The sequence below is a fragment of the Megascapheus bottae genome, chromosome 24, assembly GCF_031878675.1.
Source record: "Megascapheus bottae isolate mThoBot1 chromosome 24, mThoBot2.hap1, whole genome shotgun sequence".
NCBI classification, from domain to species: domain Eukaryota; kingdom Metazoa; phylum Chordata; class Mammalia; order Rodentia; family Geomyidae; genus Megascapheus; species Megascapheus bottae.
This window is the reverse complement of record NC_143532.1, coordinates 24,537,751-24,564,264: the sequence shown is the minus strand read 5'-3', so window position 1 is coordinate 24,564,264 and position 26,514 is coordinate 24,537,751. Positions and strand designations below refer to the sequence as shown.

The 26,514-nt window shown below is 36.6% G+C and overlaps 1 protein-coding gene across 9 annotated transcripts in view; it reads left to right on the top strand.

The window, feature by feature from the left end:
• Positions 1-26,514, top strand: part of Cyld (CYLD lysine 63 deubiquitinase) — a 72,881-nt gene that overhangs the window by 37,245 nt on the left and 9,122 nt on the right. For 7 of the 9 annotated variants that reach the window (XM_090357656.1, XM_090357652.1, XM_090357659.1 and 4 more), the window contains 8 exons: positions 4,719-4,817; positions 7,576-7,692; positions 17,823-18,205; positions 19,008-19,173; positions 20,009-20,150; positions 22,440-22,562; positions 24,300-24,391; positions 26,374-26,440. In XM_090357656.1, the coding sequence (XP_090213782.1) occupies positions 4,719-4,817; positions 7,576-7,692; positions 17,823-18,205; positions 19,008-19,173; positions 20,009-20,150; positions 22,440-22,562; positions 24,300-24,391; positions 26,374-26,440 (1,189 nt within the window). The remainder of the gene's footprint in view (positions 1-4,718; positions 4,818-7,575; positions 7,693-17,822; positions 18,206-19,007; positions 19,174-20,008; positions 20,151-22,439; positions 22,563-24,299; positions 24,392-26,373; positions 26,441-26,514) is intronic. The other 2 variants (XM_090357657.1, XM_090357658.1) reach the window with 2 other exon arrangements.

The following is a 26,514-nucleotide window of genomic DNA, read 5'->3' as shown; positions in this document are numbered from 1 at the left end:
TGTTGAGCCATAGCTCCACTCCTGGCTTTTAGTTGGTTAATTTGAAATAATGTCTCATAGCCTTTCCTGACTAGACTAGCTTTGAACTGTGACCCTCAAAATAGCCTTAGCCTCCCAAATAGCCAGGATTATAGGCATGAGCCACCAGTGCCCAGCTTGTTTTATATCTTATGTCCAGATTTTTTTACATCTACTTAGTGGGAAAAACAGGGAAACATACATCCACTTCATCTTCCTAAAAGAGGATATTATACCTTCTTCTTCTTAAGTTAACAGTGGATATAGAATGCTTTCATATTAGTATATAAATGATATACTTTATATTATTATATTGTATTTCACATCATGAATGTACCATAAACTTTTTTTTTTTTTGCCAGTCCTGGAACTTGAAGACAGGACTTTCTCAAGGCTAGCGCTCTATTACTTGAGCCCCAGCTCCACTTCTGGCTTTTTCTGTATATGTGGTACCCAGGGCTTCATGCATACTAGGTAACCACTCTACCTCTAGGCCATACTGCGGCACATACCATAAACTTTTAAAGTCAATTCTCTGTGAATGAGTATTTAAGTTACTTTCATCTTTTTTCTGTTATTAACAGTGTTCCATGAATAACTTTATCATATATATGTATGTGTGTATATGTATTTTTATGTATGGCAATATAGTATAGGTATAAGATAATGTTTTAGGAGTACCACTGTTGAGTCAAGGCTATATGTATTTTAGTTTGTTATTGTTAGATAGTGATAAATACCTTTCATACAGAATATTTTTCTGAATAGACCTGCATGTTGTTTATAGAGTCTGGACTTTACGTTATTTGAGACTGAGCCCTTATGAAAGAGAATATCACATATTTTCTGTAAGATTATATGTAGGTATATTTTATACAGCATCAGTTGATAAAGTAAAGTATTTTTTTTTGGCCACTAATCTAATCTTGGATACTTGGATACGTGCTATGTGTAGTATGCCTAGTGTAAGGTTTTACAATATCTTAACCTATTTCTGCAAATATAGCTTCAACTTCTTATTTGGGCTTAAATTAGGCTCTGTGACTGAAGATGTCAATTAATCAATATCTCTAAGTTTAATAGGTCATTCCAATTCATATTTCTTTTGGCTTGAATAATAACTTATTTCCTAACTTATCATTCCTTTCAGCCCAGTAGACTCCAAAGGATTTTTTTTTTTTTGCCAGTCCTGGGCTTGAGCTCAGGGCCTGAGCACTGTCCTTGGACTTTCTCAAAGCCAGAGCTCTACCACTTGAGCCTCAGCATCACTTCCGGCTTTTTTCTATGTTTGTGGTACTGAGGAATGAACCCGGGTCTTTGTGCATGCTAGGCCAGCACTCTACCACTAGGCCAAACTCCCAGTCCCTCCAAAGGATTTTTCTGTTTCTGATTAGATGAACAAGTAATAAGCTGCTGATTTATCATTTTGAATGAAGTCCTTTTGTGTATATATTCTGTATTCCTTAGGTTTGGTTTCTTTTGTTTATCACAGTGTTCATGTTGTTACATATACCTTTCTATTGTTATGCAATAATCTTCCATATGGATTGATCACAATTTATTCATTCTTCTGTAGAATGGATTGTTTCTAGCTCTTGTTTATTATTAATAGCATTGCAGTGTATACTTTGTATATGTGATTTGACAGACCTGTCTTACTGTCTCTTGTAATATTTCTAGTCAGGACCCATGTAATCTCATAAAAGTGTCTACTGAATTTACTCCTTACTTTGTTCACTACCCATATTTACAATTTTCTAAGTTGGTACCACTCAACTTTTATTTATGCTAGAAGGCTTTGTTAGTTACAAAGCAGTAAGTAACTTTTGTTTGTAGTTGCTGGAGCCAAGGTAGATGTGGTATATGACCCTTTATCTGCATAGAGTACTGTTGGGATTCCTCATGGTTGATTTTTTTTTTCTTTTTTGCCAGTCCTGGGCTTGGGCTCAGGGCCTGAGCACTGTCTTTGAGCTTTCTCAAGGCTAGAGCTCTACCACTTGAGCCACAGCATCACTTCTGACTTTTTTCTATGTATGTGGTACCAAGGAATTGAAGCCAGGTCTTCATGCATGCTGGGTAAGCACTCTACCACTAGACCAAACTCCTGGCCAGTTGATTTCTTTTTTTTTTTTTGCCAGTCCTGGGGCTTCAACTCAGGGCCTGAGCACTGTCCTTGGGCTTTCTCAAGACTAGAGCTCTACCACTTGAGCCACAGCACCACTTCTGGCTTTTTCTATGTGTGTGGTTTGGAGGAATGAAGCTCAGGGCCTTGTGCATGGTAGGCAAGGGTCTCCTGGCCCATCATAGTTGACTTTTGACCTTTCCAGACAGTCTTCGGCAGAAGGTAATGTGGTTTTGAATTCTCAGTGCCTTCCAGCTCACATTCTTGATCTCTGGATTTCTTCTCCAGCATCGCAGCAGAACTGATGTCAGGCCTCATCCCCTTGTCTGTTTGGCACACTGCCTTTGCACCTTCACAGCAGGAGTACTCTTGGCCACCTTTGATATAATGATTCCTAACCATGTTAAATATATATATATATATTATGATAAATATGTATATCTTTTTTTTTTGGTGGGTCACGGGGCTTGATCTCAGCCTGGGTGCTATCCCTGAGCTCTTCAGCTCTAGGCTACGGCCCTATCCTTGAGCCAAGGCCCACTCCCCATTTTCTAGAGGCTAATTGGAGATAAGAGTCTCTGGTCCTTTTGTGCCTTTTGTGAACATTGATCCTCAGATCTCAGCCTCCTAAATAGCTGGGATTACAGGTGTGAGCCACCACCCCCAGCCTAAATATGTATATGTGTGCAGTTAATTACTGTTAATAGTGGGCATTGTCTTTAGTCAGTTTATCTGCTATAATTTGGGAAGTTTTCCTAGAGACATTTTCCTTTCTATAACTACCATAAATAACATGTATAGCTATCAGATTGATACCATCATAAAAATCTTCATAATGGTATTTCTTTTACTATATCACTTTTTGAAATAATTTCTTTTGCTATGTCCCTTACTAAAATATAGTTAGCAAATATTTTTGAATTAAAATGTTATTCAAGTATTTCACGGGGTCATATTCTGAAATGTTGAAGATAATAAAATATTCCCCTCCTCCAACCATGGAAAAAATGTACCAAGCATTATTTACACACGATTTATTCCTTATGGTTTCCTTTTTCTTAATGGCCTTTGGTTTGTGTTTAAAATGTGAAAAACTTTCCTGTTTCTTTCTTCCTGTCTCAAAAATCTACTGTGGATGTTTCCATTTTTGCTGATATATAGCTCTAGCAGATATGATTCCTCAGTGTCATGTTCAACTTTAAGTCTGTGTTGTTGACCTTCCCAAGAGAAAAACTTGCTATATGGACTGGCATACATTCGTTATGATCAGTATTTATGAGTAGCTCATGAATTATACTGGAATTTAGGGTTTAGAGTGGGCTTTATTTCAAAAACAAGTTTGCCAAAGAGATTACAAAGGGGTTTATAGTGATTTCTTTGAAAAGTATCCCTATTGTATGTCTCTGGCTTTCTGCATTCTAAATATGTGTGTGATTACTGCTTTTGCTGTTTATATGTGTTTATATGTGTTTGTATAGATAATCTGTTGTTCTTAATATGCATTTCAAAAACATTAGTTCCTAACAGGGATCCACATTTCCACCCAGATGCTTTTTTTTTTTTTTTTTTTTTTTTTTTTGCCAGTCATGGGCTTGAGCTCAGGGCCTGAGCACTTTCCTTGGACTTTCTCAAGGTTAGAGCTCTACCACTTGAGCCTCAGCACCATTTCTGGCTTTTTTCTATGTATGTGGTACCGAGGAATTGAACCCAGGTCTTCGTGCATACTAGGCAAGCACTCTACCACTAGGCCAAACTCCAGCCCCCCAGATGCTTTTTTAAACTGTGTTCTATGAAATGTATTATTCTAAGATACTAAGTAAAGTGGTATAAAATATATTGTTAAATAAGCTTCTTATATCCATCTTGAGAGATTCACAAGACACATTAATATATAAAGGCTCTTGCTTTATGCAGAAAATCAATTGTCTAGAGGCCAGGAGCATGGTCTAGTGGTAGAGTGCTTGCTTAGCATGCATGAAGCTCTGGGTTCTATTCCTCAGTACCACATACACAGAAAAACCTGGAAGTGGTGCTCTGGCTTAAGTGGTAGACCACTAACCTTGAGAAAGCTCAAGGACAGTGCCTGGGCCCTAAATTCAAGTCCCTGGACCAGCAAAAGAAAGAAAGAGGAAGCAAAGAAAGAAGGAAGGAAGGAAGGAAGGAAGGAAGGAGAGAGAGAGAAAAAGAAAGAAAGAGAGAAAGAAAGTTTAGTTCAGCATATGTGCTGAGCATATTGGCTTGGGAAGTGTTGCAGAATATAAGGTTTACTTTGTAATGTTTAAAAACATCAAGTAACATTGACTACATGTGATTACATGTTCAAGAATTTGAAGCAGTAGCCAAATTGTACTTTTTGGAGTGTATTTTCTTGTAGAAGTTACATCTTTCAGAATAGTGTCAGGTTTTTTTTTGCCCTTGAAATACTTCTTTCTGTGTTTTTGATCATTTATAAAAGTAATTTGTAAAACTCTAAGAACTGTGCTATTTGTCGGAAAGGGATTCTTTGTTTCTGTTGTCATTATTTACTTCGTTACTTTTATACAAGAATTATCTTTAAAAAGCATGTTTACTATTTCAGAGAGCGTGACACAGGAAAGGAGGCCTCTCAAACTTGCCTTTATGTCAAGAGGTGTTGGGGACAAAGGTTCATCCAGTCATAATAAGCCAAAGGTTACAGGTATGGCATACTAGGGTAATTTATATAATACCTGATTCCCCCTACCCCAAAGGTTATAAACTATTAGGCCTTAATATTTTGCAGACTTTTTTCTCTCAAATATATTAAATGAACCAAAATTTTATATAGATAGCATTGTTTAATACCAACCAAAACTTGCCTACTTAAAAAAAAGTAATGAACAACAACAACAACAACAACAACAACAAAACCCTAGTGATTGAGCTATTTTCTATGAAGACTTTTGTCTTCTCTGGTCCCTAACAGCTGGATTTTGACACCCCTTACTTGCAACAGTATATTATAGAATAATTATATTCTATAATTATTATATAGAGTTGTAGCTATATAAAATAATTACATACAGATAACATTATATAGGATAATGTGTTCTGGAGATTAATTGTATGTATTTTACTAGCTAGATGGGGCACAAATTAAATTCTAAAATGCTAAGGAAAAATTTGTCTCTTTCAGAAGGGTCATCATGATAAATGTGAATTTCACACCTCTTTTTCTATTAGCTTCCACATACTTTGTAGATTTATAGCTAAACAAACTCAACAGCTCATTTAAAAATTCTTAAGAATTTTTAACTCAACTGTTAATTAAGGAAAGAATATTTTCCCCTCAATTATCCCGTGAACAAAGGAAATTTAAAGAATACTTCAGATAATATTAGACCCCAAGAATTAGAATTAGTTGCAGGATATATAGGTAGCAGTATTTATTATATTAACCCCTAGATATATGATAGCTCAAACTTTCTACTTTGGCTTTATTTTCTAAGATAGGTTTGAACTCCTGGAGTTGGGCACTCCAAGAGTCAACTCCTTCCTTAGCTTCCCAAGTAGTTGAGACAAAAAGTGCTATCATTGTACTCAGCAGGGTATGTTAATTGTGTTACAGCAATTCTGAGTTAAAAACATGAAGTATACAGCTATCATGTGTAAAAAGGAAAAAATGGTGGCTTTTGAATGAGTTCTGGAGACTGTACTTGCTCTCTCCTAACACAGCCTGTTAATACTTAAGGCAGGGCAGAGTCTGGAAACGTTTATGGCATGCTGTACTAACACTTGCATTTAATAATGCTGATATATAAAACATACAAATACTTCATTTTTTCATACATGAGAAAATTAAGAAAGTTGATGACCAGCAATTCTGTAAGTTTAAATATTAAACCTCTTGAACATTTTCTAAGTTAAAATACATTTTTTGCAATGTTGGGAATCAAACCCAGGGCTCACTCATACTAGGCAAGTATTCTACCACTCAGGAATATAGTCAAACTCAACCTACCCCTAAAGTTCTTTTTCTTAATGCTGGGGATTGAATCCAAGGCCTCAGGTATGCCAGGCAAGTACTTTACCACAGAGATACACCTTCACCCCTCTACCGTAGTGTTGAATAAATTTAACTTAATTTATGAGTTAGTTATATATAGCCTTAGAAGATTAATTTCTCTTTCTCTTTCTTACTAGGAATTAACCCAGGCTCTATTACTTTTGTGTTTGCTATTATTTTTATCAATTAGTTAATTCATTAATTATTGTTACTTGGGCCTTGTCATTGTCCCATAGCTCTAATCTCAGCTTTTGGTGGCTAATTGGAGATGAGTCTCATGGAGTTCCTGTCTGGACTGACTTTGAGTCAAGATCCTCAGTAGCTAGGGTTATAGTTGTGAGCTGCCATCCTTTTTTTTGTGTGTGGGGGGGGTCATGGGACTTGAACTCTGGGCCTGGGCACTGTCCATGAGCTCTTCAGCTCAAGGCTACTGCCCTACCCCTGGGGCCTGGGTGTTGTCCCTGAGCTCTTCAGCTCAAGGTTACCACCTTACCCTTTGAGCCACAGCCCCATTTCCGGTTTTCTAGTGGAGATAATTGGAGATAAGAGTCTTACATTCTTTAGTGCCTGGGCTGGCTTTGAACCTTGATCCTCAGATCTCAGCCTCCTGAGTAGCTAAGATTACAGACGTGAGCCACTGCACCTGGCTCACCTGGCGTTTAAAAAAACATATCTTTAAATAGCTTTATAAAGTTATTGATTCAGCATGTCAGTTTATGTGTACAGTGCTTAATGCTCAACCCAGTTTGCACTGTGATCATCCTACTTGTGCCTCTGCACATTGAGGAGGTGAGAGGCGTGCATACCGTGGCCAAGTAGCTAGGATTATAGACATGCCCCACTGTGCCCAACAGAAATAGGACCATCTCTGGAAATGAACTGTTTTAAAATGCAGTCGTGTGTCACTAATGGGGATACAGTCTGAGAAACGCATCATTAGGCCATTTTATCTTTGTATAAACATCAAGCCATGTTATTTACACAGACTTTGATGCCCTAGACTATGTGGTGTAACACTGAAGTATATGCAGTCTTCCATCAACTGAAACATCCTCACCCATTATTATGGATGATTGTTGTGAACCAACAGATTCATAAAATAAGACTTGGGAATGGTGATTTTGACTTTTAAGAATAAACTTCTCTAGAAATGAGAAACTGAGCAGGCTCTCATTTGTTTCAGTTCTCTTCCTATATTAACTCTAGGGGTGAAAGAAAGATCTTTGTATTGTAGCCACATTGGTTACCAAATTTTCAAAAGTTGAAGATACTAATAAAAATGTGTTGTGTACCTACTGGTTGCTGGTTGTGTGAACAGTTGTTTGCACTATATGCATATTCATTACTCTTTAAATAAACACCTTTTATATAATATTGACTACTTTTTAAAGGAACTTTTTTTGTTCTATAGGATCTACCTCAGACCCTGGAAATAGAAACAGATCTGAATTATTTTATACCTTAAATGGGTCTTCTGTTGACTCACAACCACAATCCAAATCAAAAAATACATGGTACATTGATGAAGGTAATCCATAATTTTAGTGTTCTTTGTAATTAACTTCTGCTTTCATCAGAGAAAAATTGCTTTTTTAATCATCTGCAGTTTGGGGAAATAATAGACAATTATTAATATGGCTGAACTACAATATTATACATAACAAAATGCACCAATATTAATAAAACAATCATTTGTGTTATAGCTTGTTCTAATCTCTTCTGCTTAAGTGAGAATCTCTACTGTTAATTTGCTCATTAAAGACTATTTTGATTGGGTTTTTCTTTTAAAACTAAAATTAATTTTGCTTGTCAGCTTACATTATCTATTCACAGGAAGATTTAATGATTACATTTCTACAACTTTTACAATATATTCCTATGAAACTCACCCTCTCCATTACTGTCCTTTCTCACTTTCCCAAAATAATTTCAACAGGGTTCCTTGTAAACTATTTCACTGTACTTATCCTCTCACTATATATTTCAAATTTCTTCACCATCTATTATTCTTTTTCTCCTCTCTCTTCCTGTCTCAGGAAGATTGCTAAGTAGTCTTTTAGTTAATTCATATCCTGTGTGTATCCATATGTAGTTATATAAATATATGTGTGTTTGTATGTGTCTGTATATAGGTACATGGCTGTGAATATGTAACTCTTTTAGGGCTCCTAGCCACATGTGAGTGAAAACAGGACATTTTGTTTTTTTGAGCCTGATATCTTACTTAGTATGATGTTTTCCAATTGTAGTGATTTTCCTTCAAATCACATGATTTTTTAGTTTTTATTATGTCTATGTAACATTCTTTAGTATTCCTTAATATTTCACATTGTTTTCATACATGCATCTGAGGTTGGGCACTTTGGCTGATTCTATCATTTAGTTATTGTGAACAGTGCTGCAATAAACATGTATGCAAGTATCTTTTTGGCATAGTTACTCTCCTTTGGATCTATGTCTGATAGTGGTAAACTAAGGCCATAAGGAAGCTCTGTCCTGGTTTACATTCCCACCAACAGGGTTTCTTTTTCCTCAGCTCCTTGACAGTGTGTATAATTTTCTTTACGGTTGCCATTCAATCAGGGTAACATGGAATCTTAATTTTTTTTTTTTTTTTGCCAGTCCTGGGCTTGAGCTCAGGGCCTGAGCACTGTCCTTGGACTTTCTCAAGGCTAGAGCTCTACCACTTGAGCCTCAGCACCACTTCCGGCTTTTTTCTATGTATGTGGTACCGAGGAATCGAACCCGGGTCTTCATGCATGCTAGGCAAGCACTTTAACCACTAGGCCAAACTCCCAGCCCTGGAATCTTAATTTTGATTTGCATTTCTTCTGTAGCTAAGGATGTCGAACATTTCATATGTCTGTTAGCCATTTGTATTTCATCTTGAAAGAACTGTCTTGATTAATTGAATTATTCTGTTACTATAAAGTGGCAAAGATTTTTCTCCCATTCTGATAGCTATTTATTTTGCAGTTTAAAAACTCCTTAATTTGTTATCATATTTGTTTGTGCATTCTTACTTTCATCCTCTGAGCATATGGAATCTTACTCAGAAAATGTATAGCCTATACCTATATTGTCTAGAATTTTGTTCCATTTTCCTGTAGTACACTTGAAGTTTCAGGTCTTAATTTGAGCTCTGATCCAGGTGGAGTTGATGTTTTGTTCAGGTGGAGGTACAGTTTTGGTTCTGTTTTGTTGGTTCTGCTTTGATTGGTCAACTGTATTTTCCAGCTTATTTTGGTATGGGTTTGCAAAGTAAAACCTCATGATTCTTTGTATTGCTTTGGTATTTTTTTGTGTGTATTTTTCCCCTTGTTTTTGTTTGTTTGTTTGTTTGTCAAATTAGCTAAGGCCTATCCATCTTATTTTTTCAAAGAATTCACTTCTTGTGTAATTGATTCTTTATGTAAGTTTTTAGTTTACATTTCATTCAAGTTCTGTCCTATTTTTTTTTTACTATTTCTCTTCATCTACTAGTTTTAAGTTTTGTTTGTTCCTGTTTTTATAGAAGTTTGAGTTGCATTACAGCTATTAGAATGCTTTTTTCTGTAAACACTCATGACTATACATTTTCTTCTTAATTTTCCTTTTAATACTTCCTTTGCTATATCCTAGAGGTTTTGGTAGGATATATTTTCATTTTCATTAGTTTTCAGGAACTTTGCATTTTCTATTTCTTCATTGTACCACATCATTCAAAAGTGTGTTGTTCAGTTTCTGTGTGCTTGAATATTTTCTGTAGTATTTTTTTTTGCTGTTTTGCTCTAGTTTTAAGTCCATTAAGGTCTAATTTCTTTTGTTTGCATTATTCCTTTCATTAATCTGAAGTGACCTTCTGTGTCTCTTCTGATTTTAGCTTATAGTCTCTTTTATCAGATATGTCTAGCTACTCATCTAGTTCTCAGTATCCATTTGGGAGGTCTTTTTCCATCTTTCTTGTGGCACCTCCCCTCCCCCCACACACACTTTAAGCCTGTTTGCCAACGAGATATGCTTCCTGCAGGCAACTAATGGTTAGATCTTGTTTATTGATCCCAGTTAACATTTTCATTGGAGAATTAAACCATTAATATTCAGTGGTAATATTGGGAGAAATGCTGTATTTCTTGTCATTTTGTTGTATTCTGTTTTTCTTTCCTCTTTCTGCTTTGATAATCTGCTTCTCTAGTAAAATACATTCTTTCTTGTATTTTTTTTTTTTTTGCTTTTGCTTTTCTTCTGTGGTAGGAGTCTCCTAAGTAATTTTGTAGTGCTCATTTAGCTATCATAAATTCCTTTGGATTTTGTTTGGCATAGAGAGTTTTTATTTCTTCATGAATTTTGATGTATAATTTCACTAGGTAAAGTAGGTTCACAATTATCTTTCAGGACTTATATGTTTGCATGCCCTCCATGCATTTAGTGTATTTGTCAAGTATCTGCTGTTATTGTAAAGGGCTTACCATTGTAAGTAACTTGTTCCCTCCTTTGTTCAGCGTCCTGTATTTTTATTGTGTATTTAATATTTTTACTCTAGTGTAGCTGGGGATGTTTCTTCTGCATCTTGTTCTTTTGTTCTATAAATCTCCCTCACACATTGATACTTTGTTTCTTGACATTTGGGGAAGTTTTTTGCCATTATTTTCTTGGATACATTTTTTTTTTTGCTTTTTCTTTTTTTTATTATAGAGGTAATGTATGGAGGGGTTACAGTTACATTTGCCAGATAGTGGGTGCATTATTCTCAGACATTGATACCCCTTCGTATGTTTTTGTCCCCATTTCTCTTCCCTTACCCCTCCCGGTCATCTTGTTTTCCCCCCTTCCCTTTCCTATTTTAAATAAAAAAATAAATGCGTATACAATATACCAGGTAACAATGTCAGATACAGTAACAATATGAGATTAATCAAAGGGCAACAAAGGAGAAGAGAAATAACATAGTATGTTAAAAAACAACAATCACCCAAGATAAAGCTCTTGTTTCAATATCCTAGAGACCCTTTCATTTAGTTTCATCCTATATGACCTTATGTACCTTGGATACGTTTTTGATGACTTTAGTTTTAAATCCTCGTCTTTCCCACAATTTGTAGCTTTGATCTTATTTTTTAGAAGTTATTTTAACTTTTAATTTTCCTCTACTAGCATTGGCTAATAAGACTGGCTTTTGGCTGCAATATACATAAGTTGAGTATTTGAAAGGCATTTAAGACAAGGTCAGTTTTTCAAAGTCAAGCTTTGGTCTTTTGATTACATCTAAAAGTTTCACCAAGTCCTTTTAGAAGATATCTTGTAAGTGTTCCTTTAATATCCTTGACTTGATCTTCAACCTCAGATACCACGTTTTCAGCTTCTGTTCTATTACTAAGGCTTTCAATTGCATTTTCTTATTTGGAAAGCTGAGTTCATTTTCAAGATTTTGATTTTTTTTCAGTTTTCATCTTTATTGAATTTTCTTATGCCCTGCATTGCCTTCTTGAACTCATTCAGATTTTTGTTCATTTAATTTCTCTTGTTATTTTTTCATTTTATCTTGCTTTTTGTTTAAATCCTCTTTGAATTCGTTCAGTTCTTTAAAAATCTGTTCTTTTATATTGCTAACCAATCTTATTGTTTTATTGAACTCTTATTTAGACTTTTTTTTCCTTTTTACTGTCACTTAATTCCTTTATTGTGGCAATTAATAGTTTTTGAGGGAGATGTTGCCTTGTTTGTTCATGAAATTTATGATCTTTCACTGGGACTTAGGTATCTTGGGCCTGAATTTGTTGAGTTTTCAATCTCCTTTATACTTTTAGTTTGTGGTTTCTTACAGATTTATTAAGCTAGGGTGATGGATCAGGGGTGATATATGGAGTGGGAGGCTGAGTTTTAGTTGACAGCTGATTTAAGACCTGGAGATACTATATATGGAAATTTCCTACTATAGGTAGGAAATTTGGTTTCACAGATTATTGTAGCTGGTAAACCTTAGCTTTGTATCTCTGTGGTAAATTGAATGAAGCCCAACCATCCTAGTGTTCTAATCTTTTTAGATGGATAGAGAATCTAAGGTGTATCTTTGTGCTCCAAGATATTTTTGTTATTGTTGACCATGGGGCTTGAACTCTGGGCTTGGGCGCTGTCCCTGAGCTTTTCAGCTCAAGGTTACCACTCTATCCTTGAGCCACAGCACCATTCCTGTCTTCTAGTAGTTAACTGGAGATAAGAGTCTCTTGGACTTTAGTGCCCAGGCTGGCTTTGAACCTGGATCCTCAGATCTCAGCTTCATGAGTAGCTAGGATTACAGGCGTGAGCCACCATGCCCAGCCTCTAAGATGTTTCTTAAACAAGATAATATTAAAAAGGAGGCAAAGGACCAGGAGCGTAGCCTAGTGGTAGAGTGCTCGCCTAGCATGCATGAAGACCCGGGTTTGATTCCTTAGTACCATATACACAGAAAAAAGCCAGAGTGGGGCTATGGTTCAAGTGGTAGAGCTCTAGCCTGAGAAAACTCAAGGACAGTGCTCAGGCCCTGCGTTCAAGCCCAGGACTGGAAAAAAAGTGAAAACAAACGAAAGAACAAAACAGAAAAAACAACAGATAGACAAGCCAGGAAATGAAAAACAAAACACAAAACACAAAATGATGTCCATTTAGTCTAGTTGCTATGTATGAGGTAGGTAATAAGTAAGATTTGGGTTGGGGAGCTGGGATAGGGGAGAATATGAGTGATATAAGACATAAGGAAGGCTGTAGGCAAGGAATGAACTTGATTCAAAAGAATACCAAAACCCAGATCATGGGATTCAGGATCAAAATACAAGATTAGATGGGATAGGGTGAGGGTTTGTGCTACATGTAGAAGTTAAATTGTAAATTGCCTTCATCTGATTTACAGAAAAATATAAGCCATCCCATTAAATACAACATTGAAAACAGTTGACTCAAAATAGGAAGAAAGACAAACACATGTACTTATTCTTTGTGTCTGGGGGACTGCAGCTCTTTCCAGGATAGGATTTAAAGCCAGTGCCAAAGTGTGTATTTTCTGTGGTTCAGTGAGAATTCCAGCCATAGGTTTTCTGGTACATTGTTCATCAGCTTTTACAGCCTATGGCTTTCTGTCTGCAGTGTGGTTTCCTGTATGTAGCACAGTTATATGATTTTGTTTTCTCCGTGTCTGTAGTCCTATTTTTGAGGGTACAGGTAGTCTTCCTTTCCTCAGAATTCTTCCTTGCCACAGAGCTTGAAGGCTTGTTTAATCGATATTCCCTCAAGAAAATCTTATTCTGGTAACTTTCTTATATAGGATTTGGCCTCTGTGTCAGCAGTTCTGGAGAGTTGTTAACAATCCTAGGGAGTATGTAGTGGGACCACTGGGGACTCTCAGCTCTGCTGGCCTCTGATGTACTCAGGGCCTGTCTAGAGTGTCCATAGTTCAGCTCACTCTTCCACTCTCTTTTTTGGTAGATTTACACGTGCCTTTTCATATGGAGATTTCTTTCCAGATAAAGGAACCTAGTAAAACCATATGTTTTCATAATCTACATATTTTTTTATGTTAGTGGTTATACCAAGTGCTACAGATTTGTCTATGGAAAACGTGAACAAAATTACTGTTTCTGTAAAACTTATATTCTAGTTTTATAATTTCCATGATAGTAAGTGTACCAACAGATAAGATTGTCATGACATATTGAGAAGGAATTGACAGGGTGTCACAGCTAAGTAGGAAGCCAACTACCAGGTAGTTTGGATAAGATTCTGAGGAAAGTATATTTGAAAATGAACTTGTTAAATAACTTCAAGCGCATTCCTAGTAGAGGAAATGGGCCAGGTGCTGTGTTCAACAGATGTGTTTCAGAAACAAGAAATGTGTCCATAGCCAAAGGAAGGAGAAGTTAGTGGTATGGGATAGGGAGGATCTACATCCATGATCTCCTAGATCTTGCTAAGAAATTTATTTCTAAGAATACCAGAGAAACCATTGGAAGGTTCTAAATTTAGGCTTGAAAAATATGATCACTTGTTACTGTATCATGAGTAGATTGAAGAGGGGCAAGACGGGAGGCAGGGAAGTCTGGTGAGAGGTTGGGACGCAAGGGAATAATTATAATGACCCAGACTAAGGTGATGGTAGAAGTGGAATAGATGAACTTCAGATAGATGGATTCAGGTGTCAGGCTTAGGGGTTTGAAAGCTTGGGTGAGAAGAGACTAATTAAAAACACTTGGAAGTTGGGTGCGGTGGCTCACACCTGTAATCCTAGCTACTCAGGAGGCTGAGATCTGAGGATCGAGGTTCAAAGCCAGCCTGGGCACAAAAGGACCTAAGACTCTTATCTCCAATAACCTCTAGAAAACAGGAAGTAGGGCTTGGCTCAAGGTTAGCCTTGAACTACAGAGCTCAGGGACAACAACCAGGCCCAGGGGTAGGGTGATAGAGCTATCACCCAGGCCTAGTTCAAGTCCCATGACCTCCCCCCCTCCCCACCAAAAAAAAAAAAACAAAACAAAAACAGCACACACTTGGAATACACCAGGTACTGGCACTGTTGGCTCTTGCCTCTAATCCTAGATACTCCAGAAGGCTTAGACCTGAGGGTCATGGTTTGAAGCCAGCCTGGATAAGATGTCTGTGAAACTCTTATCGCTCACTACCAAAAGCCAGAAAGTGGAGGTATGGCTCAAGTGGTAAAGTGCTAACTTTGAGCAAGAAAGCTCAGAGGTAGTGCCCACTCCCTGAGTTCAAGCTCCTGGCCCCGCACACTCTCCCCCCCTCCCGCCCACCACCACAAGACGAAACAAAAGTAGAACCAAAATATTTTGGTACCAAAAATTTTTAGATGGTTCAGGTATAAAGAACAATAAGTAGAAAATATACTGATATCAAACTAGTCATTATCCTCTTTATGAAAAAGATTATTCTGATTATCTTAGGAATCCTCTGGGGACCTCTTCAGTCTCAGCCTCTTGATTCCCTCCACTGAGCTACCAGCATTTTTAGTTTCATGTTTTGTCAATCTGTTCCTTTTTTATTATAGTATTACCAGTTGTGTTCATATAGTGACATGTTAGTTCTACATGTTTTTGAAGTATATATGCAAGGAATCAGATTGTATGCATTGCTATAGTTTTCTTAACATTATGTTCCTAAGATTCATTAAATTGTAGTATGTGATTATAACTTACCATTGCTGTGATATGAACATACCATATCCACTTTACCCTTAGTGGACATTTGGGTGATTTTTATTTTCTTGTGATTATAAAACAGTTTTGGAATGAATATTCTTAAATGTGCCAAGGGTATATAACTATGAGTAGTAGTATTGGGATATGGGATTTGCACATCTAGTGATACCAAAGTGTTCCTTAATTAGAAGTTATGCCAGGTAACACTGTTCTGGTCCATTTAGACTATTAGTCAAGAATACCATGGACAGGAAGGCTTATAAACAATTTTCTCATAGGTTTAGAAGCAGGGAAGTCCAAGATCAAGGCATTTACAGATTTATTGTCTGAAGACTAATTTCTTGGTTCACAAACAACTGTCTTTTTGCTATGGCTTCCCATTGCAGAAGGGCAAGGGAGTTTTGAGGCCTGATTTTGTTAAGAGTACTGATCCCAGGGCCGGGAGTTTGGCCTAGTGGTTAAAGTGCTTGCCTAGCATGCACAAAGACCGGGGTTCGATTCATTGGTACCACATATATACAAAAAAGCTGGAAGTGGTGCTGAGGCTCAAGTGGTAGAGCTCTAGCCTTGAGAAAGTCCAAGGACAGTGCTCAGGCCCTGAGCTCAAGCCCAGGACTGGCAAAAAAAAAAAAAAAAGAGTACTGATCCCATTCACACTATGACCTTATGACCTAATCACTCCCATGTGTTTCAGTGTTCTAAGACCTGTAATCATATTTTGGTGGAACTGAGGTTTGAACTCAGGGCTTGTGTTTGCATGGCTTGCTTGCTCGACTGGGAACTTTTCTCCTCAGCCTGGCTTCATACTGTGATCCTGCTCGTCTCAGCCTCCTGAATAGCTAGCTAGGATTAGAGATGTGAGCTACCAACACTTCTGTAAGACCTAGAACTTTCTAGATGCGATCTCAGTTTAGTGTTTTGGGTATTTTTATTTTTATTATTATTATTATTACTATTATTATTATTACTATTTTGCCAGTCCTGGGATTGAACTCAGGGCCTGAGCACTGTCCTTGGGTTTTCTCAAGGCTAGAGCTCTACCACTTGAACCACAGCATCATTTCCAGCTTTTTTTTCTTTTTTTAATATATATGTGGTACCAAGGAATTGAACCCGGGTCTTCGTGTATGCTAGGCAAGCACTCTACCACTAGGCCAAACTCCCAGCCTGGGCTTTTATTTATATATTAGAGCAAGGATCTTTTCATTGACTTGTTAAATATTTTAGATTCTATGAATTACTTTAAATGTTTTGCTTGGTTTTATTCTAGTTGTTTTTCTCTTCTGACTTATGTGCCTCTTCCAAGCTCTAATCATTTGTCATATATATGTGTGTTTCTATATTTATATATGTTTACATACAGATACAGTGCAAATATATTCTCTTTCTTGTGGTTCAGAATTTCACTGTTGTTATAGTACCTTTTAATGAACAAGAAGGTTTTAATGTGATTATATTTATCATTTTCCTTTATGATTTATATACTTATGTCTAAGAAATTTCTCTTTATCCTAAAATCATAGAGAATGTTTTTCTAAATTGACTTCTTAAAGTTTATGATTTTGTCTTTCACATTTTTTGTATACCACTTTGAACTGATGAATAGGATTTCAGTTTTTTAGAAGACATGAATATATGATTATTTATTAAGTTCAATCTTACTATATGTAGTTGCTGCCTTTTAGCTTTATTAGTCATCTTAAGGAGTCAGCTTTTGACTGTGATTGCCTTGACTAAATGTCTGTTGTTTTTTTCTTCAATTATTTTCTGTCTTTGTTTATTCTGGGCTTAAGCTTCTTTATTGATGTTTGTTTTTATTGTATGTATGTTTTCTCTTCCACTAATTTTTGTTGCTTTGTTTATTCTTGCCTACTTTGAGTTATTTGATTTCTTCTTTCATTTTAAGCTGTATTTTGAATTAATTCTAAAAGAGTTTATAAATTTCCTTCACAAAAATTACTTTTATCTGTGTTCCACAAGTGTTTTTTCTTTGTTTTCTCTTTCTCTCCTTTTTAGTTTCTTAAAACATTTGCTTTTGTCTCTTCTTTTGGTCCATTCATGATTTAGAATTTCTCACGTATCTTTTTATATCAATTTCTGACTTAATTATATTATGGATAAATAATATAATCTATGTGATGATCTACCAGTAACAGATTTTTTTTTTAGCTTTAGCAGTTGGTGTCATTTACTGGGGTGATGGGGAAGAGAAGGAAGAACACTTTCAGAGATATCATTTGTCATGTTTGCAAGATTCCTCATGGGTCAGGTGGACAATTGGACTGCATCTATCTATTTTCAGAGTTGTTAGACACATTTAACATTATTTTTATTGTCGGGTGATGTATAGTGGGGTTACAGTTATATTCGTCAGGTAGTGGGTACATTGCTTCTTGAATATTGATACCCCTTCCCATGTTTTTCTTCCACTTTCCTTCCCCCACATGTAACATTCTAGAAGGACTTTCTCTAATTATGAATAATGTTTATACAGTTGCAGAGGATCCTGCAAAGTCACTTACAGAGCTATCTCCAGATTTCGGACACTCTTCACCACCATTGCAGCCACCTTCCATGAACTCCTCCTTATCTAGTGAGAACAGATTTCACTCTTTGCCCTTCAGTCTGACGAAGATGCCCAACACCAATGGCAGTATTGGTCACAACCCACTTTCTCTGTCAGTTCAGTCTGTGATGGGAGAGCTGAGCAGCGTGCCTGTCCAGGAGAGCCCACCTGTGCCCAGCTCTTCGGGCAACTCACATGGCCTCGAGGTGGGCTCGCTGGCTGAAGTGAGAGAGAACCCTCCTTTTTATGGAGTGATTCGTTGGATTGGTCAGCCACCAGGACTCAATGACGTGCTAGCTGGACTGGAGTTGGTAATTGAACTTGACCTTACCATTGCAATTCTTTTTTGTTTATAGGGGGTTTTGTATAGATCTTTGCTTATTATCTTTTAGGAAAACATTATATTTGCCAAAATAGCCCTCTAGAGAAAAACTATTAGTTCCCTCACTGCTCCCCAGGCTTCTGTTTCAGTTAGCCTACATATTGGTTGATCTCTGTTCATGCAACAAAAATAATTTAGGCTCATACATTTAGGTTCGTTATGTTAAAGAGAATGTATTAGGGAGAGCAGGTCTGTTAACAGTTAATCTCTGTTCCTCAGCCAGCTGACTAGAGAATGTCTAGTTCATGTTCCAAAAGGAACATAACATTGAGGACTTCTTTCTGAATTGAGGAAGTAATTTCTTTTCTTTTAAAAAAAGCAATATTTCCATTTTAATTGTTGGGGGCCACCTGGAATGTTCAGGGTGTCAGGTCAAGCAAGATCCCTTCTCCATGCTTTCAGGATTGCCAACACAGGCACGAGAGTGAGCGTGATTAACCACATAATCACTTTTAAATTAGCATCATGCAAGGTGGGGAGGTGATTAGTTGTGAATTCCACACATGTATGCAATGTATTCCAGCAGTCTTACGGAATTAATGATCTTAATCTATTAGCTCAGGGTTGAAGCACTTTTCATGAATCAACCTTTTCTTGATGTAGTTGCAGTGTAGGTATAAGAAGGAATCTAGGGAAAGGGTAAGCTAGGAACACATCTGAGGCCCTTCAGACTGTTAGGTGCACTTAATGTAAGGTGTGGGGTAATGCAAGTGGAAGCCTTTCTTTTACAGGAGGATGAAAGTGCAGGCTGTACAGATGGAACCTTCAGGGGCACTCGGTATTTCACCTGTGCCCTGAAAAAGGCGCTGTTCGTGAAACTGAAGAGCTGCAGACCTGACTCTAGGTTTGCGTCCCTGCAGCCTGTTTCCAATCAGATTGAACGCTGTAACTCTTTAGGTATTTGGATGTTTTCCCTTTATTTTCCAAGCTGGAATGACTTCATTGTGTTTTGTGTTAAGTGATGGGGACAGTGTTTAAATGATATTCTTTCCAGTGCTCTTCAAGCTTCTAAGTTGGTACAATTACTTGGTTTATTATCATGTTGTTACTGTAGGAGGAAACATTTTTTCCATTTCTTTAAAGTATTATTGGTCAAGGAAAGTAGGATCTGAAAGATAGGGGGATTCATTTTTCTCTTTCTGTTGGTTACAGATGTTTAGTTTTAAGCCCCACTGGAGGTCAAAATTGAAATGTGGCTATCTTTCTGGCACTGACATCCTCTCGGTGTGTGGTTTAAGTATACTAGTCAGCATGGCTGGAAACCAGTGCCCATTGAGTAGTCTTGGTTTGATGGATAGAGGACATCTCTTGTCCTCACCTGTGATGGGTAGCAGGTTCCTATTTTAGTCTTTTCACAGTTCTGGATAGAAGCATCATGGGAGCTAAGCAGTTCTAAATAGGAAAAACTTGTCCATGAAAAACATTTTTCTTAATAGTATTGAAAGTGTGGGATTTTTTTCTCTTTTTTTGGACTTAAAAAGTGAAATATTTTTGACAGATACTTTTATGCATAATTTGATACTCTAAAGTGGTTTTTAAATTGTGGAGGAAGTGTGGTTGAAAATGAACAATAGCATTTTTTACAACCCATGTTGAATAGCAAGTAACCAAAGGTTGAAAAACAAATCCTGCATCAAAATAACAAAATATATTTTAAAATGAAGATATGTACACACATATAATGATATATACTATAATAGCTGAAAATAGTTTGTTTTTTAAAATCTTTCAGCCTTTGGGGGATACTTAAGTGAAGTAGTAGAAGAAAATACTCCACCAAAAATGGAAAAAGAAGGGTTGGAGATAATGATTGGAAAGAAGAAGGGTATCCAGGGTCATTACAATTCTTGTTACTTAGACTCGACCTTATTCTGGTAAGTTCAAAAGTAATGCACAAGCTCTAGGTAGTGTCATGGTACAGGGCTGTGTACGTGTGTGTCTGGGTAACTAGAAGTCAGCAAAGAAAGGGAGATTCCCAGTTAGAATGGCCAGGATCAGGAAGACGAATAATAACAGATGCTGGAGGGGATGTGGCCAGGAGGGATCACTACTACACTGTTGGTGGGAGTGCAAATTCGTTCAACCACTATGGAAAGCAGTGTGGCAGTGCCTTAAAAGGCTAAACATACAACTCCCCTATGACCCAGCAATTCCACTACTTGGCATTTACCCAATCATCCAGAAACAAGGGCATACTAAATCCACTAGCACAACAATGTTCATTGCAGCACTATTCACCATAGCAAAGATATGGAACCAACCTAGATGTCCCTCAATTGAAGAGTGGATCAACAAGTTGTGGTATTTGTACACAATGGAATTCTATGCTGCTGTCAGAAAGAATGACATTGCCCCATTTGTTAGGAAATGGAAAGATTTAGAAAAAATCATATTTAGTGAAGTAAGCCTGACTCAAAGGAACTTAGGCTCAATGGTTTCCCTCATTTGTCATAATCAGTAGAAACCTTGGGCTCTACTACCAGAGATCTGCAATAGAGCAAAATCCTGATACATAAGGCCATATAGTATGAAGCTAATTGAAAGGACCTCCAGGATATTGAAACAAAAGCCATATAACGAACGATTGTTATCTTTAATGTACTATGTTGTCTCTCATCTCCTTTGCTGTCACTTGGTCATCTCATATTGTTACAGTATCTCACTTTGTTATCTGATATATTGAATTTAGTTGTACTTGGTTATTTGAAATTTGATAGGGAAGGGGAGAAAACCAAGACGGGTGGAGGGGCGGGGGGTAGGGTAATGGGTACCAAGACATGTGAAAGGGTATCAATGTATGTGAATTAATGCACCTTCTATCTGGCAAATATCATGTAACCCTTTTACTAATTACAATAAAAAAATTTTAAAAAAAAGGGAGATTGACACTCCCTAACTTGTTTCTTGGAAGTTATGGAATGTTGTATCCTATTCCTATATTCCAAAAACTAATATAGAAAATAACACAATGAATAATGAGTGAATGGTACATGATAGTGTGACACACGTTGAACAGATTCATCTGTGATGAATAAGTACAGTGTTCTGGGGCACGTGTTAAAAAATACGACATAATAAGCCAATAGCTGATACGTACTAGATTTGTTTTATGTCATAATAAAGGTACTTTATTAAAATTTATTAATACATTTATTACAATTTTTTGTGGGTCTTGGGGCCTGAACTCACAGCCAAGGTGTTGTCCCTGGGCCTCTCTTACTCAAGGCTAGCACTCTACCACTTGAACAACATCCCCACCTCTAGTTTTTTCATAGGAGTTTATTAGACATAAGAGTCTCACAGACTTTTCTGCCCTGGGTAGCTTTAACCATGATCCTCAGATCTCAGCCTCCTGAGCAGACCTAGATTACAGATGTGAGCACTGGCTCCATCTTAAAAAAATATTTTTAATAGAACTATTTCTCTCACATATGTAGGATTTGCCAAAGAAGAATAGCATAACATGAATTATTAGGCTCTGAAGATTGCACCAAGAATTTTTTAGTCCTATTGATTGTGAACTGCCAGTTAAATAGAATGTAAACTGTGTGCAGCTATGTCATAAGAGTTAGGAAGTTGACGTGGATTATCAGAATTTTAAAGTAGACAAAAGAAGAAAGATAGTGGACCATTTTTTGATAGAATGCTTTCAACAGAAATAAGCCTTATAACAATAATATAAAATTCTTAGTTTTCCCAATTAAAAATAGATATTACCCAAATATTGTTTTCTTTAAAAACCAACAGATTTCTGGTTTTAGTCACTCAAAAGTGATTAAAAGAAAAACTTAGGTCTTTTGTAAAATGGGGAGTGAAAAGTATTATACTGAGTTGTGTTTGGCTTGAAAAATAATTTCCAAATTTCCTCCTGTGTTGTCAGATCTGTAGGCTTTCTCTCTGTTTTTTCCTAGGTTGTTTTCTTTTTTAAATACACTCTGGATGTTTCGGTCCTTTAGCATGGTCAATGTATAGTTTGCCTGCTTAGCCTGAAGTGATCAGCGAGCCCTTACAATTGACCCATAGGAATCTTCACAAAATCTGGCTGCCTTTATTCACAAGACCCACAAATTTCATGTTCTTTTTTCTTTTAATTCTTCTTAGGATTTGTTTCTCAAAAAAAGATTGTGTATAGCAAGAAGAAAATTATTCGTTTTATTTTACAGCTTATTTGCTTTTAGTTCTGTTCTGGACACTGTATTACTTAGACCCAAAGAAAAGAACGATGTAGAATATTATAGTGAAACTCAAGAGCTACTAAGGACAGAAATTGTTAATCCTCTGCGAATGTAAGTAAAAGATGCATATGTGTTACCTTTAGATGAGGTCCTGTTTGCTGGTTTGGATATATAATTAATTTGTGACCTGTATTGATGTAATAAGGAATGGGGGAAGACAGATGCTGGTGGCTCATTTCTATAATCCTAACTACTTAGAAGGCTGAAATCTGAGGATCACAGATATAAGTCGGCGAGAGCAGAAAAGTCTGTGAAACTTTTATCTTTAATTAGCCAGCAAAAAGTCAGACATGAAGGTGTGGCTCAAGTGGTAGAATATAAGCCTTGAGCAGAAAAGCTGAAGGACAGAGCCCTGACCATAAGTTCAAGCCCCATAATGAGCAACACACACACACACACACACACACACACACACACACACACACACACACCTACACACACCCTGCACATGCACATACGTGGGAAAATTAAGTTATCTTGGTAAAATAGTGATTTGATTTATTTTAACCTTTGATTCTTATACTTCTGTTACTTATTTAATTTCTTAAATCTGATCCATGTCTAAAACATAGAACATGAAATGTCAGTGATTTAAATCATTTTAGTAGAGGATACTGTAAGTTAGCAATGGCAATATGTTTATATTATGTTTGGGCTTTTGATCTTTTGAATAGTTTGAGCATTGTCCTTGGGTTTTTTCAAGGCAAGAACCCCACCACTTGGGCCACAGCACCACTTCTGGCTTTTTCTATGTCTGTGGTATAAGGAATCAAACCTGGGTCTTTGTGCATGTTAGGCAAGCACTCTACCATGAGGCTAAACTCCCAGCCCAGTAGTTTTTCTTTTTAAAGGAATCCATTTAGGCCTCCCTCTACCTCCTTTACCGAAATGATTCTTTCCCCTTGTCCTAGTTTAGAAATTAGAAATCTGACTCTTTTTCAGGAGGAAGAGGGGACACCGGAAGCAATCTTAATGGAACAAGAACACATGACAGGGGCTATGTAATAAGGACTTTAAGTGTCAGTGGTGATATGTGATATAAACACACTACACAATTTAAGTCAAGAACAATTGGGGCCACGTGTGATAAAGCAAAGTTGTTCATTCAGGAATATAGAGAAAAAAACTACAGGACTTAAAGTCCAGATTTAGAGAAATTTAAATTTTGTGACATACTTTTTGCATTTAACAGTTAATCAAAATGTAGCTTGACGCAAGACTTTAATAGAAAAAAACCTAGAATATGATGTGCTTTTTTATATGACCTACTACATCATATGACTACAAAAGTAAATTTTAAAAGGAATAAATTACCTCTCTTCTATTTTCCTAACTCCTGTAATGAATTCCATCATCAGCTTACCTTTTACAGTAATTATCAGTGTTGATTTTCATATTATTATTTTGTCTTTTGCAAACTTTAAAACAGTCTGTCCCCTCCCTCAGGACATTTTCTCTCAGAATTGTATATTCAGTTTTAAAAAGCGATATTTTCTAAGCAAAATTTTTAAAAAATATTTAAAAATAATTTTAAAATGTTTAAAGATATTATATTTATTTATTCTAGTACATAAATTATTTTCAGGGAATATACCATTGTCGTCTGAGGTAGGTTTTGTCTTAGATCTTTCATTTTTCAGATCTCAATAAGAGGCGTATAATCATATTCTTGGAAATAATTCCCTAGCCTATGGATTTATGTCATTTTGTACAAGATATATGTGCTTATTAAGATGTGTAATATAGTAAACTGTATGCCAGGCTCACTTAAGTTTTTTACTAATGCAGATATGGATACGTGTGTGCTACAAAAATTATGAAACTGAGGAAAATACTTGAAAAAGTTGAGGCTGCATCAGGATTTACCTCTGAAGAAAAAGGTGGCCATCTAATTTATAATGTACCATGAAAAATAGCTTTAGAGCAAAATACTTGGTAATATGTTGAATTGTTAGCTGAAATGGGTATTTAATTTTAATAAGAACTCTTTGAGGGGCTGAGATACAGCTCAGTGGTAGAGTGCGTCCCTGGAATATAAGAGATCATGGGTTTCATCCCTAGTCCCACAGAGCAAATATACAAATAAGATTTTTTCAGTCTGATGGAAGATTTTTTTCCCCTGTTTTGTAATTCTTTCTTTCATCTAAAAGCGTATGGTGATCTGGATTAATGAGCCAGCTGGTTCCACAACATGAGATAAATTAGTGAACAGTTCTTTCCTTTCTATCCAGTGATAATATCCTGACTAATTTATTCTTTCTGTGGTAAAGGAAGGGCACGTTGATTGTTTTCCCATTTAGTTTTTCCTTGTTGTAAGAAGGAGTTTTCAAATGAAGGAATAGGTTAAGTTGATAGCTGATATTTTAATCTATTCATAGCTAATGGCTTTATTTCCTAGTCAGGTGCAATAGCTCAGACAGCCATCCTAGCCAAAAGAGAGGCTGAGATTGGGGGATCACTGTTCCATCCCAGCCTGGGCAAAGAGCAAGGCCATGTTTCAAAAGTTAGCAAAAAGGGGCTGGAAGTTTGGCCTGGTGATAGAGTCCTTGCCTAGCATGCACAAAGACCCAGATTTGATTCCTTGGTACCACATATATTAAAAAAAAAAAAAAAAAAAGCCAAGAGTGGTGCTGTGGTTCAAGTAGTAGAGTCCTTAAGAAAGCCTAAGACTATTTGAAATTTGATAGGGAAGGGGGGAAAACCAAGACGGGTGGGGGGTGTGGGAGGGGGGAGGGAAATGGGTACCAAGACACATGATAGGGTATCAATGTATGTGAATTAATGCACCTTCTATCTGGCAAATATCATGTAACCCTTTTACTAATTACAATAAAAAAATATAAATAAATAAAAAATAAATAAAATTAAAAAAAAAAGAAAGCCTAAGACAAAAACATGAGAAGGGGCATCAATGTGTGAGAAGTGATGTACCTACTATCTGGTGAATGTAACTGTTACCCCTCTATACTTTACCCTGACAATAAAATTAAAAAAAAAAAAAGCCTAAGGACACTGCTTAGGACTTGAGTTCAAGCCCCAGAACTGGCAAAAAAACCAAGCAAAAAGGGCTGGAGGCATGGCTCAAGTGGTAGAGCTCTAGCCTAGCAAGTACAAAGCCCTACGTTCAAACCCGGGACTTAAAAGAAAAAAAGAAAAAGAAATTCAACTTCAGACTGGGAACTGGCATTGTATTTTTCTATATGTGAAAGATTATACTCTTTCAAGTACAATAGGACAAAATTGAAGCATAACATTTTACTGTAACTTTGAAATTTCCTTCCTTCCTCTCCCTCCCTCCCTCCCACCTTTCTTTCTTTCTTTCTTTCTTTCTTTCTTTCTTTCTTTCTTTCTTTCTTTCTTTCTTTCTCTTTCTTTCTTTCTTTCTTTCTTTCTTTCTTTCTTTCTTTCTCTTTGTTTCTTTCTTTCCTTCCTTCCTTCCTTCCTTCCTTCCTTCCTTCCTTCCTTCCTTCCTTCCTTCCTTCCTTTCTTTCTTTCTTTCTTTTCTTTCTGGCAGTCCTGGGGCTTGAACTCTAAGCACTGTCCTTGAGGCTTTCTCAAGGCTAGAACTCTACCACTTGAGCTACAGAACCACTTCCAGCTTTTTCTATGCACGTGGTACTAAGAAATCAAACCCCAGTCTTCGTGCATGCTAGGCAAGCACTCTACCACTAGGCCAAATTCCCAGCTCCTGAAATATTCTTTATAATTTACCTTTGTTAGGAAAACTTAGAAACTATGCTTTTAATTGAAATAAGATCTATTGAATTAAATTGAATTCAGACATAGAAATATGACTTATAAATAAAGATTGGAATGATTGGAAGATTTTGTTTATGACTAACTTGATTTTTTTTTCTCCTAGATCCTGAAGAATTCCTAAATATCCTGTTTCATCATATTTTAAGGGTAGAACCCTTGTTAAAAATAAGGTAACTCTCAAGAAGGTTATAGAAGATTTTGAAAATAGATCAATCTCCTTTTCTTACTGCTTATTTCATGTTCT